The sequence below is a fragment of the Salmo trutta genome, chromosome 12, assembly GCF_901001165.1.
Source record: "Salmo trutta chromosome 12, fSalTru1.1, whole genome shotgun sequence".
Classification (NCBI taxonomy): domain Eukaryota; kingdom Metazoa; phylum Chordata; class Actinopteri; order Salmoniformes; family Salmonidae; genus Salmo; species Salmo trutta.
Genome location: NC_042968.1, coordinates 21,290,495 through 21,303,816, shown reverse-complemented (window position 1 = coordinate 21,303,816; position 13,322 = coordinate 21,290,495). Strand labels below are relative to the sequence as shown.

Sequence of the window (13,322 nt, the reverse complement as noted above, 5' to 3'; positions counted from 1 at the left end):
CTCCTGATGAGTCTCAGAGTGTGTCAAATGATTGTGGTAGGATGCGGACCTGACCCCCACTTCGTGTTGTTTTATTAAACACTCAAGATCCAAGAATTATAATTAGAAACAGGTGGACATGTCCTATATCTTCAGTTACCAGATATCACAAAACTAAAGCGCCACAGAGTCTTTGTTTGGATACAACCATACAGTTTGCCACTGTCCTTCATTTGTGATTTTAATATGGGTGGTTCGAGCCCTGAATGCTGATTGGCTGACAGCCGTGGTATATCAGACCGTATACCACGTGTATGACAAAACATGTATTTTTACTGCTCTAATTACGTTGGTAACCAGTTTATAATAGCAATAAGGCACCTCGGGGTCTGTGATATATGGCCAGTATACCACGAACAGCCCTTAGCCGTGGTATACACCTCCTCGGGCCTTATTGCTTAAATATACACTGAGTATACCAACCAACACCTCCCCCCCCCATTGCAGTTCTTGACACAAACCGGTGTCCGGTATCTCTTAGACACAATCCGTGTCTCAAGGCTTAAGAATGTTTCTTCAACCTGTCTCTGCCCCTTCATCTACACTGACTGAATTGGATTTAACAAGTGACATGAATAAGGGATCATAGCTTTCACCTGGACTCACCTGGTCAGTCTGTCATGGAAAGAGCAGGTGTTCTTAATGTTTGTATACTCGGTGTAAGATCCTAATTCTTTTTGTTTTCATTTGGAGTTCAGCCTGTCAAAACACAAAATAATCGCCACCTAATACATTTCTGCACATTTAACAAGATAGCCGGAAACTGCTGGACCAGAAATAATTTGAAAAGTGCTGAGGAGACATCTTTCAGCAAGAATTTGGCTCCAAGTGAGAAGGAGGGAACGTGCAATCCATCTATTTTAGCCCCTGGCTGTTGAGTTGGTTGGGTAACCAAGCAGCCTTTGCTGTTAGAGGACAATGCTCCCCACCATATGACTCTCCTATTGCGCAACGCTCCACTACTATTTCCCAATAGTGTTTGGTGTGGTAGTCATACACCAACACCAAAAAACAGATCAAGTCACAGTATAGGGTAGATGGAAGGAGAATGTTAGTTGGGGTATGCTGTATTGATCTACATGAAAAGATGATCTCTAAAGATTGAATGATAGTGGTTGTAAAGTCTGGGAGGGGAAGCCGTATAGGAGTCCCCTATACTCTCATTACCTCACAGTCCTATCAAAGGTGCTTGAATTGACAAACCAACGGGTTGTATGAGCGATATTATGACTTTCTTGGATGACAGTGGAAGTTGAATAGAAAATACTTGTTGGTTCTCCTAGTAGTGTCCAGTGGAGAGTGCTACTAAACAAGACAACTGTATAGGGCGGATCACTTCCACCACCATCTCCAGAGTAAGCTACCCATCCCTTCCCCCTCCATAACATCGTTATGTCTTTTCCTACTAGCACTGACTTTGCTGATAAATACTTTGTTGAGGGAAAAATGTATTTGATCCAATTGTGATGTGTTGTTGTCTCACCTCACCTATCTTAAGATGAATGCACGAATGTAAGTCGTTCTAGATAAGAGCATCTGCTAAATTACTGAACTATAAACTATGCCCTGGGACTTCCCAGTGATGTGATGATTGGACACAGATACATGGTTACTTGGGTATAAGACAGGACAGGTATCTATCTGGAAGTCATGACTAAGATGAAACTGATTGAAGTAACTTGTGCTGTGCAGAGATGGGGTCCAGATGACTTTTACACCTTAGTTTCACTTCTTCTTGTTCTTTCTCATATCCCATAAAATGTGACCTAAAATCTATTTATATAGTTATAGATCTGGTCTCACCGAGGGCTGTGACGGTCATGACATTTTGTCAGCCAGTGATTGTCAAGTAATTGACCGTTAATTAACATAAACACATTTTAGAGTCTCCTGGCTTCCACACTGATGCAGACCATTGGAACATCTACATTTTAAAAAGTCTAATAAATCCATGTAATATAGCCTACACCATCACAATAAATCCGTTATGTATTTTAGACAGGTCAAAAGAAACATGATATGAAGAAAATGAAGTCTATTTCAGAAGAACAGAATAGCATACTCCGAGTTGTCCTTATGTTAGGCCCTGATCTGGCTGTGCCATATGGCTGTGGGCTATACTAGTTCATTTAGCAGACAAGATTTGCTTAGAATTCTGTGGCATTGTTTTACATTATTGTATAGTATGAAGAATACAATTCAACATAGCTGAATAAAATAGAAAGGATATTTTCTCCAAACATTTTAAAGGAGTGCACATATGCAGTTATTCTGTGTTGAGTGGTTAACAAAGAAACAGGTACTCCTAAATACTTAATTTCGAGTTATTTATGTAACTTTGGTTGTGATACAAACATTGGGCTATATGTTCTGATGTTTAATACATTCTAAGGCTGCATGATGCGACTCTAATGATGATTTGAAAAAAGTTGCATGAAAAAGGCACGAGCTCTGCTTTGTTTTTTGCACAAGCTGTACACACTTCACCAGTCTCTCATTCACAATTTGACAAGCACTTGATAATACATAGAAGTTTCCGGTGGCATCCCCTTTGTGTGGCTGTAATGCCAAAAATCGATGTATTTTGCGGCCAGTGGCCATTGTGCCCTTGGGCTGAATATAATAATTATAATTCCCTTCTCCCGAAAATGTAGCTTAAAATGTTGATAAACTATTAGGATATTTCTTCACACTATAAGCGCAGCAATGTGCACACCGTAGTAGGCTATAAACGCAAATCTTCCATTAGCAGGAAAACACCATTCTCAAAAGTGACCGCAAATGCGATGATGAATGTAATGCTTTTATTATACAAGTACATTTTTATGGTGAAAATTATTTTCCCCAAACTTGAAACTCATGCGCTGCATATGTATGCCAGTTAGGCTCTCACCCGTTGTAAAACTGATTAATGTGCTTCATTTTAAGAAGTTATTTGGCCACTTCAGTTGTGATGCAAACCTTATCAAAACATATAGGCCTATGGGCTAGGCTACATGAGGTGTGCGACTATGATTTGAAAAAGTCCCCCAAAAAAGCCATGCACTCTTTCTTGCCTTAATCTGGGAATCATTCACAAGTGATAGGCTAATATTGTCACCCATCAGACTATTCTTGATTTAATCTTGTCTTTACATATACTAAATAATATATGTGGGAAGTTTTGATTTATCATACCCCTGTCTTGAAACAGGGGCAGGGGGAAAAAATACATGTAATCTATGCACTTAAATAGTGAATGGAGGATGCTTTTCCCGTGGTTTATTTTCATGCCAGCCAGGTAGGCTATACTCCTGTTGTAAATATAATCAATTTGCTTAGTATTAGGAAAGTTGAGAAATAACTATAGTAGGCCTAGCCTATAGAAAACTGATGTGATCCTCCTCTTTTTAATAGAGGCCATCACTCTATTTTCTCATGCAATTGCATAGCCTATAGAAATGTTGCACAACATGAGCTCATGGGCTCTCATTAAGTGTTTGATTTAGATTTTCAAATACATTTTGCATTGATGTCAGAGTGATTCGAGGGACAAAAGAGTGCTGAGAATCAGGCAGTTAGGTAGGCTACTAATGACCATCGGCAGCATCAGAGCTTGGAGAAGCCTAATTACCGTGACTAAATGGTCATGACTCGTGACCGCCGGTGTGGCGGTAATATGGTCATCTTAACAGCCCTAGTCTCACCTATGACAAGACAATCCACATCCTGATATGATCAGCGATACACTTTTTACACTACACTGTTTATTCTGTACCTTTAAGGCTATGTGTTTTTGTCTTTGCAGGTCACAGCATTTCAAAGAGAGCATCAGGTTCATCCACGAATGTCGTCTAAATGGAGGGGCCTGTCTGGTGCACTGGTACGTACACCACCTAACCATAAACCACTAACTTTCTGTTGACCGTACCTGACCCCTCATGACTATGCTCTCCCTGTCCCTGTCCCATAATGCAGCCTGGCCGGTGTGTCCCGTAGTACTACCATGGTGGTGGCCTACCTGATGACCGTCACCACCTACAGCTGGGAGGAGTGTCTGTCGGCTGTCAAGGCCGTGCGTTCCTTCGTAGGCCCGAACTATGGCTTCCAACATCAACTACAGGAGTACCAGATGAACCAAGTCACAGAGGTAGTTACATACACATTGAAACACACAATATACATACACACACCCTGTATAGATAACATAATGATGTCCCCTAACCACAAAAATATAGTCGCTGTGCCCTTGAGCAAGGCACTTAACCCTTAATGATCCAGGGGTGCTGTACATTGGTGACCCTGGACGTGACCCCACTCTCTGCGGGTGTCTCAGGGGGAGTTGGGATATGCAACAAATAACAGGACAAATATAAGCAACCCCAAATTATTATTATTATTATTATTATTATTATTATTCTACAGCTTCCCGCAATTCAATGTGGGCAGAAAAACAGCCTGTAACACAGCTCAGGTGAAATATTTAGACTTGCATAGTTCAGGCCTATCAATGGTAAACAATTTCAGTGAGTAAGAAGAATGCCGGTTAAGGCCCACCTTTTCTCTAACACCCACTCGGAAGCCAAACTGTTAGCTTACTCCCACTTACTCCCACTCATTAATGATGTAGCTGTTTTTTACAAGGCCACTCCTGCCCTGTCAGGTTCATACTTTTAGTTTACTTTCACTTCTGTGGATGGAGGTGGGTCTCTGACAGTAAACCTGGAGCCTATCCTTCCTGGTTGCCTGTCTCAACTTTATATGACCTACCAGGGATCTTCCTAAACTCATCATACTGGGAGATGATCTCTGTGATGGCTGATGGCTTGTCTGGACTTGCTGTTATGCCTGAGATGGGTTATGAACCCTCGATGTATTGAGGCCAACAGAAGACTATTAGATCCTGTGTAAACTGTTACTATGTGACTTTTGTCTGGTCCACCAGAAATGCATAAGTTATTTAATTAGAAGTACCACCATCGTGTATATTAACCGTGACTTCAACCTCCTTCACTCTCATGTCACTAGATCTACACTAAAGTGTTTGCTGGTTTCAAAGTGAGTATCTGTGTTGTCAGTTTATTTATACCCATCTGCATATTATTCACAGAAGATGTAGTGGTGTGAGAAAATGGCTTTCCTGTTGTGGGGCAGCTATTTCCACACACATCAGACTTCAAACCTGTGAAATGATGTGTGACATGCACACGCACAGACGCACACACACACGTTTCTAGAACATGCTGCAAAGAGAGCTGTGTATGGAGGTTGCTGAGAAGGGCCTTGTCTCTCTAGCTGATGACATGCACCCAGCCAGTGGTACTCAGTACGTGTGTGTCGTATACGGAAGGGGAACTGGAGGGGCTTGCTGAAATTGCATTAGCCTGGTACTAACCATCACGTGACTCTAATTACTGTCAGAGGCTTGCAAAATGTCTTCACAGAAGAACAAAAATATTTGTTGTTTTCTTATTGTTTGGTTGAGTTGACAGTGATTTTGAGGATCAAAGGGGAAATGGGATTCCTTTCATCATGCTTTTCCCATGACTGTGTCTTAGAGAGAATTTGCTATTGTCATACCAATAGTTTTATCTAGTGTTGTATTGTATATAGGGGTGATCAATTGTATCTTTTTTTCATTTCACAACACTTTGCCTAAAACACTGATACAACTAAGGCATGTCTGTTGTTAAAAATGATTCTAAATGCGTTATTACGTGGGTGTTTTGTTGAGCGGAAGGTAAGGTTCAGTAAGTGTGATAGTGTCTTAGGGGTTGTGTCCAGGTCATTGTTTCTCAGTTTGGACTTTGACTTACTTTGAATGGATTCAAAGCAAATAGACGTTTTCAAGCAAACAAAACTGAAATGTACATAATTTCTTCCAATTTTGAGTAATCCTTTTCTCATGAATTGATGATCCGGAAGTGAAAACTGATAAAGGGATGGTGGAGAGTCTGACTCAAAGCTGGGTTTGGTACTCAAGTCTCCCGTCTGTCCTTATCATATGTAGTCTAACTGTTCATTGTACCTTCCTTGGTGTGTATTTTTGTAACACAGTGCGTATTTTTGTAACGAGGTTTGAGTATGTTGTATGGCTGGTTATGGATGGAGGTAATGTGTGGGAGTTGCTGTGACACCTGACGGTTGTGTGGGAGGAAACATACTTCACAGTGACACACCTCAACACAACTCTTCTCTTTTACCAGACATGGGAACTTTCTTGGTTCATCTGGGACTCCTGAATTTATGATAGGAAGTTTGTAATACTATTTTGATATAACATAAAAATTACACTGTACATGATTACCCATCTAATGTAAATAATGTGCCACTAGTTTGTTTACCTATAATTTATTACAGTAGTGTATAGGTTATTTATAAGAAAATCACTAAATAAATACGCATTACAATCTTTTGTTGGATTATCACATTGGTGGCTATGCATTGATACTAGTAGCCACCTACCACTCCATCCAACACCTGTCTACCAGAAGCCCGTGATGTTCAACACTGTCTACCAGAAGCCCATGATGTGATGTTCAACACCTGTCTACCAGAAGCCCGTGATGTGATGTTCAACACCTGTCTACCAGAAGCCCGTGATGTGATGTTCAACACCTGTCTACCAGAAGCCCATGATGTGATGTTCAACACCTGTCTACCAGAAGCCCATGATGTTCAACACCTGTCTACCAGAAGCCTGTGATGTTCAACACCTGTCTACCAGAAGCCCATGATGTGATGTTCAACACCTGTCTACCAGAAGCCTGTGCTGTTCAACACCTGTCTACCAGAAGCCCGTGATGTTCAACACCTGTCTACCAGAAGCCCGTGATGTTCAACACCTGTCTACCAGAAGCCTGTGCTGTTCAACACCTGTCTACCAGAAGCCTGTGCTGTTCAACACCTGTCTACCAGAAGCCCGTGATGTTCAACACCTGTCTACCAGAAGCCCGTGATGTTCAACACCTGTCTACCAAAAGCCTGTGATGTGATGTTCAACACCTGTCTACCAGAAGCCCGTGATGTTCAACACCTGTCTACCAGAAGCCCGTGATGTTCAACACCTGTCTACCAGAAGCCCATGATGTGATGTTCAACACCTGTCTACCAGAAGCCCATGATGTGATGTTCAACACCTGTCTACCAGAAGCCCGTGATGTTCAACACCTGTCTACCAGAAGCCCGTGATGTTCAACACCTGTCTACCAGAAGCCCATGATGTGCTGTTCAACACCTGTCTACCAGAAGCCCATGATGTGCTGTTCAACACCTGTCTACCAGAAGCCCATGATGTTCAACACCTGTCTACCAGAAGCCCATGATGTGATGTTCAACACCTGTCTACCAGAAGCCCATGATGTGCTGTTCAACACCTGTCTACCAGAAGCCCATGATGTGCTCTTCAACACCTGTCTACCAGAAGCCCATGATGTGATGTTCAACACCTGTCTACCAGAAGCCCATGATGTGCTGTTCAACACCTGTCTACCAGAAGCCCATGATGTTCAACACCTGTCTACCAGAAGCCCGTGATGTGATGTTCAACACCTGTCTACCAGAAGCCCATGATGTGCTGTTCAACACCTGTCTACCAGAAGCCCATGATGTGATGTTCAACACCTGTCTACCAGAAGCCCATGATGTGCTGTTCAACACCTGTCTACCAGAAGCCCAGCAGTGTGGAACACATCTAAGCTGCATAACCTTGATTAGTGAACACACAGGTGCCAAAAGGTATGTGACAACTGAAGCAAAAATAAACTGAATGTTTAGGTTCATTAGGCTCACACTAGTGTGAACATTTTATTTGTCTCCTTATAATCTACAGTTCCCTCTTTGTATTCATATTGCGTTACTGAAATGGAACATAATTCCATATTTCTTTCAGAGATACATTCAGTTCATCCTATTTCGCAATATATATGGTGTTTCACAACAAACGATTAGATGGTTATTTCCTGGATTCCCTCCAGAAACCGCAGATCTGGATGGTCTGTTGGACTTGTTGATCTAAATGGTTAGAGATTTACTGGAAGGGCAAGATGGAGCATGTCCCACAGGCTGTGGTTCCACTCTGGTAAGAGGAGGGCTGGGTAATGTTCAATTAACATATGGTGTGTCACACTTACAGAATCACCAGGACTGACATAGAAATAGAACATGTTTTATGAATAGAAGAAATAAAAAACAATATCGGTAAAATACAATTTCTTGTGTATTTGTATTTATTATGCAGCTACTCTTCCTGGGGTCCAGCAAAATTAAGGCAGTTTATACAATTTTAAAAACATTACAATACATTCACAGATTTCACAACACACTGTGTGCCCTCAGGCCCCTACTCCACCACTACCACATATTCCATGTAGTCATGGCACTATGTAGTACTGTGTGCCCTCAGGCCCCTACTCCACCACTACCACATATTCCATGTAGTCATGGCACTATGTAGTACTGTGTGCCCTCAGGCCCCTACTCCACCACTACCACATATTCCATGTAGTCATGGCACTATGTAGTACTGTGTGCCCTCAGGCCCCTACTCCACCACTACCACATATTCCATGTAGTCATGGCACTATGTAGTACTGTGTGCCCTCAGGCCCCTACTCCACCACTACCACATATTCCATGTAGTCATGGCACTATGTAGTACTGTGTGCCCTCAGGCCCCTACTCCACCACTACCACATATTCCATGTAGTCATGGCACTATGTAGTACTGTGTGCCCTCAGGCCCCTACTCCACCACTACCACATATTCCATGTAGTCATGGCACTATGTAGTACTGTTTGCCCTCAGGCCCCTACTCCACCACTACCACATATTCCATGTAGTCATGGCACTATGTAGTACTGTGTGCCCTCAGGCCCCTACTCCACCACTACCACATATTCCATGTAGTCATGGCACTATGTAGTACTGTGTGCCCTCAGGCCCCTACTCCACCACTACCACATATTCCATGTAGTCATGGCACTATGTAGTACTGTTTGCCCTCAGGCCCCTACTACACCACTACCACATATTCCATGTAGTCATGGCACTATGTAGTACTGTGTGCCCTCAGGCCCCTACTCCACCACTACCACATATTCCATGTAGTCATGGCACTATTTAGTACTGTGTGCCCTCAGGCCCCTACTCCACCACTACCACATATACTCCACCACTACTGTGCGCCTTCCATAGTCTGTTCTGGACTTGGGGACTGTGAAGAGACCTCTTGTGACATGTCTTGTGTTGTATGCATGGGTGTCCGAGCTGTGTGCCAGTAGTTCAGACAGACAGCTCAGTGCATTCAACATGTCAATACCTCTCATAAATACAAGCAGTGATGAAGTCAATCTCCTTCACTTTGAGCCAGGAGAGATTGACATGCATATTATTAATATTAGTTCTCTGTCTACATCCAAGGGCCAGCCGTGCTGCCCTGTTCTGAACAAATTGCAATTTGCCTAAGTCCTTTTTTGTAAAGTGTACTTTTCTACAAGCTTCAATGGAATTGGGAGACATCACTTGCACAGTCACTACAATCTAAGCTGGTCCTAGATCTGTTTTTGCTGAGAGCCCTGTAGCTACTGTGTGAGCAGAAATGTCAGAGGAGAAGTGACAGAAGTGGAGGCAGGTTCCTGGTAAAGCTCTGATTCAGAGCTAGCTTTCCCCACCCTTTCCTCAGCTCTCACTGGTCCCTATGTGGACCCATTGACCGCTGGGCTAAAGACCTGGGACTTCTGCCAGGGGTTTCCCACCCAACCCCTGCTGCCTCCTCGAGGCCCTCTAACCAGGACTAATCCCTGTGTACCGTTAAACCCAGAAAACCCAGACACTGGGCCATTTTAGAGGACATTGTCTGTGTAAGGATATGATACTTACACTCCTCATAGAAGGTCACATCTCATCTTGAGATCAGCATGTGTAACTTGAATTTTCACAAGTTACACATGCAATGACATCAATGCATGATTTACGTGCACAGAACTCAAGTTGGGATAAAGCCCAGAAACAATGTTGTTAAAGCCAGAGTGAGTGTGTTGGGGTCGTAGCTGTTGGACCTCTTATGGCTCTCTGAGCTGTCGAGGAAAGTCCCTCGTTTTCAGGAATGTCTGCCATCCGTTTGCCAACCACACACAGAGATTGATCTAGCCCACTCTAGTCTGACACCAGCCCACTCTTCTCTGACACAAGCCCACTCTTCTCTGACACCAGCCCACTCTCCTCTGACACCAGCCCACTCTTCTCTGACACCAACCCACTCTCCTCTGACACCAGCCCACTCTCCTCTGACACCAGCCCACTCTCCTCTGACACCAGCCCACTCTCCTCTGACACCAGCCCACTCTCCTCTGACACCAGCCCACTCTGCTCTGACACCAGCCCACTCTTCTCTGACACCAGCCCACTCTTCTCTGACACCAGCCCACTCTCCTCTGACACCAGCCCACTCTCCTCTGACACCAGCCCACTCTCCTCTGACACCAGCCCACTCTGCTCTGACACCAGCCCACTCTTCTCTGACACCAGCCCACTCTTCTCTGACACCAGCCCACTCTTCTCTGACACCAGCCCACTCTTCTCTGACACCAGCCCACTCTTCTCTGACACCAGCCCAGTCTGCTCTGACACCAGCCCAGTCTGCTCTGACACCAGCCCAGTCTGCTCTGACACCAGCCCAGTCTGCTCTGACACCAGCCCAGTCTGCTCTGACACCAGCCCAGTCTGCTCTGACACCAGCCCAGTCTGCTCTGACACCAGCCCAGTCTGCTCTTCTCTGACACCAGCCCAGTCTGCTCTTCTCTGACACCAGCCCAGTCTGCTCCTCTCTGACACCAGCCCAGTCTGCTCCTCTCTGACACCAGCCCACTCTGCTCCTCTCTGACACCAGCCCACTCTGCTCCTCTCTGACACCAGCCCACTCTGCTCCTCTCTGACACCAGCCCACTCTGCTCTGACACCAGCCCACTCTGCTCTGACACCAGCCCACTCTGCTCTGACACCAGCCCACTCTTCTCTGACACCAGCCCACTCTCCTCTGACACCAGCCCACTCTCCTCTGACACCAGCCCACTCTCCTCTGACACCAGCCCACTCTCCTCTGACACCAGCCCACTCTCCTCTGACACCAGCCCACTCTCCTCTGACACCAGCCCACTCTCCTCTGACACCAGCCCACTCTCCTCTTCTCTGACACCAGCCCACTCTGCTCTTCTCTGACACCAGCCCACTCTGCTCTTCTCTGACACCAGCCCACTCTGCTCTGCTCTGACACCAGCCCACTCTGCTCTGCTCTGACACCAGCCCACTCTGCTCTGCTCTGACACCAGCCCACTCTGCTCTGCTCTGACACCAGCCCACTCTGCTCTGCTCTGACACCAGCCCACTCTGCTCTGCTCTGACACCAGCCCACTCTGCTCTTCTCTGACACCAGAACACTCTGCTCTGACATCCCACCCTTGGTGGACCATAGAACACTAATTGATCTTAACCATCGAACATGGTCTTTTTCTTTCCTTCTTTCCTTCTTTCTTTCTTTCTTTCTTTCTTTCTTTCTTTCTTTCTTTCTTTCTTTCTTTCTTTCTTTCTTTCTTTCTTTCTTTCTTCTCTCCAGTACCGGGCGTGGCTGCGGGCCAGTTTCCGCTCCAGTCCCTTCAAGGACCAGGAGCAGGTGGGAGCACTGCTGAACCAGTACATAGAGCAGCAGCAGCAGGAGAACCAGAGGAGAGGAGGGGACCAGGGCTGGATGAACCAGGCCTCCAGTGTCTACCCTCTACCCTACAATGCCTACAACGGCTCTGGGGGCAACAGATGAGCCAAGGGGCCTCGAGTCTCCCTGGTCCCACCAACCTCCAGCTCAGGCCTGCCTGGAGAGTGAGACAATGGCCCAGTCCCAAAATCACCCCTAGGCACTTAGATCTGAAAGGATCGGATGGGTGTAAGTAGGGCCAGGGGTTTCACTTGACCAAGACATTCTCCAGACTCTAGTCCTAAGCAATATGGGAATAGCTCCACCCTGCCCTCTGATAGACTTACAGGTCCCAAGTGCATAGGGTTATTTTGGGGGCATTGGCTAACTGACTCTCTCACCACTGCACTACCTCCCATGTCCCTCGCCACCTTCACCACTGAACTGACCTTAGTGCAGCCTGATCAGGAGCTCTGATGCTCACTGAAGCCTTAGTCCAAACACCTCCACACCTCAACACCTTAACCTTACAGCCACATACTACCATGAGGCTTCACCTGTCCTATAACCTCAACTCATCTCTAAACCCAACGGGTCAACTTTTAAGGCCAAACAGATAAAGAATCGTAGGACTAGCAGTTTTTTTTCGTAATCATCTGCCTAAGACCTATAACTAGGACCTGGTTAGGTCACATGATCAGGAAAAAGTCCTGCACGTAACATTACATTTTAATCAATTATTATTAACATGTTTATCAAAATGTTATTACATGGTACCATGATTACATCATGTTAAATGCAGTCCGCTGGTTAGATGGAGGATCTGATTGGTGTTGAGGGTTGAATGGACATATGAATGAACATAAGATGCTCTCTGCCCTAATTTAAACTGATCCAGCTACTGTATACCTGCATGTGATAAAGCTTTAAATAACAGCAGCTTTGCCATAGAAAATGAATGCCTCGTTCCAGTTAGTAAAATGAAGGATCATTACAGCCCAAAGCCATAATATGGGGTCTTCCTAAAATCTACTGTAAATCTTCTTCTTTTAAGATCTTTGTTAAATGTTTAGTGGTACAAATTATGTTGTATCATAGTGTATGTATCTGCTTTATTAATATTCTAATGTACACTTTCATTGTTTGCCAAAAAATATATGCTAATAAATACTATTATGAAGCCAAAGCAGCATCCTGTAATTGAGGCTGAAGCAACCTTACAACAATTGTATAAGGCTGGCTACAAACCGAAGTATTATCGTAACAAATCATAACAAAACTAGTGTGTGTGTGTGTGTGTGTGTGTGTGTGTGTGTGTGTGTGTGTGTGTGTGTGTGTCGACACATACATGTGTGTGTGCGAGAGATAGAGAGAGCTTGTGCTTGAAAGTGTATGGTACCAGAGCATCAACTCTTGGACCAACAGGCTCTGCAACAGCTTCTATCCCCATGCCATAATACTGCTAAATAACCATAAGACTGCTACATAGTTGATTAGTGGTTACCTGGACTATCCACACTGACCCTGACTCTATGCACACTCACAAGACTATATATACACACACACACACTACACTGACACTCTCACACATTTACATACGCGCGCGCACACACACAC

At 44.6% G+C, this 13,322-nt stretch overlaps 1 protein-coding gene and 1 long non-coding RNA gene across 2 annotated transcripts in view; one reads left to right on the top strand and one right to left on the bottom strand.

Annotated features, from left to right (window-relative positions):
- The window catches only part of LOC115203168 (dual specificity protein phosphatase 22-A), a 29,014-nt gene extending 16,123 nt beyond the window's left edge, over positions 1-12,891 (top strand). The window contains exons 5-7 of the mRNA XM_029767596.1: positions 3,827-3,901; positions 3,997-4,168; positions 11,631-12,891. Of these exons, the coding sequence (XP_029623456.1) occupies positions 3,827-3,901; positions 3,997-4,168; positions 11,631-11,831 (448 nt within the window). The 3' untranslated portion in view covers positions 11,832-12,891. The remainder of the gene's footprint in view (positions 1-3,826; positions 3,902-3,996; positions 4,169-11,630) is intronic.
- On the bottom strand, positions 7,433-7,729 carry LOC115203171 (uncharacterized). The gene is made up of 3 exons (XR_003880122.1): positions 7,678-7,729; positions 7,570-7,641; positions 7,433-7,502 (listed from the first exon to the last, which is right to left on the bottom strand). It is a non-coding gene; the product is annotated as an uncharacterized LOC115203171 (long non-coding RNA).
- Positions 12,892-13,322: the final 431 nt, after the last annotated feature.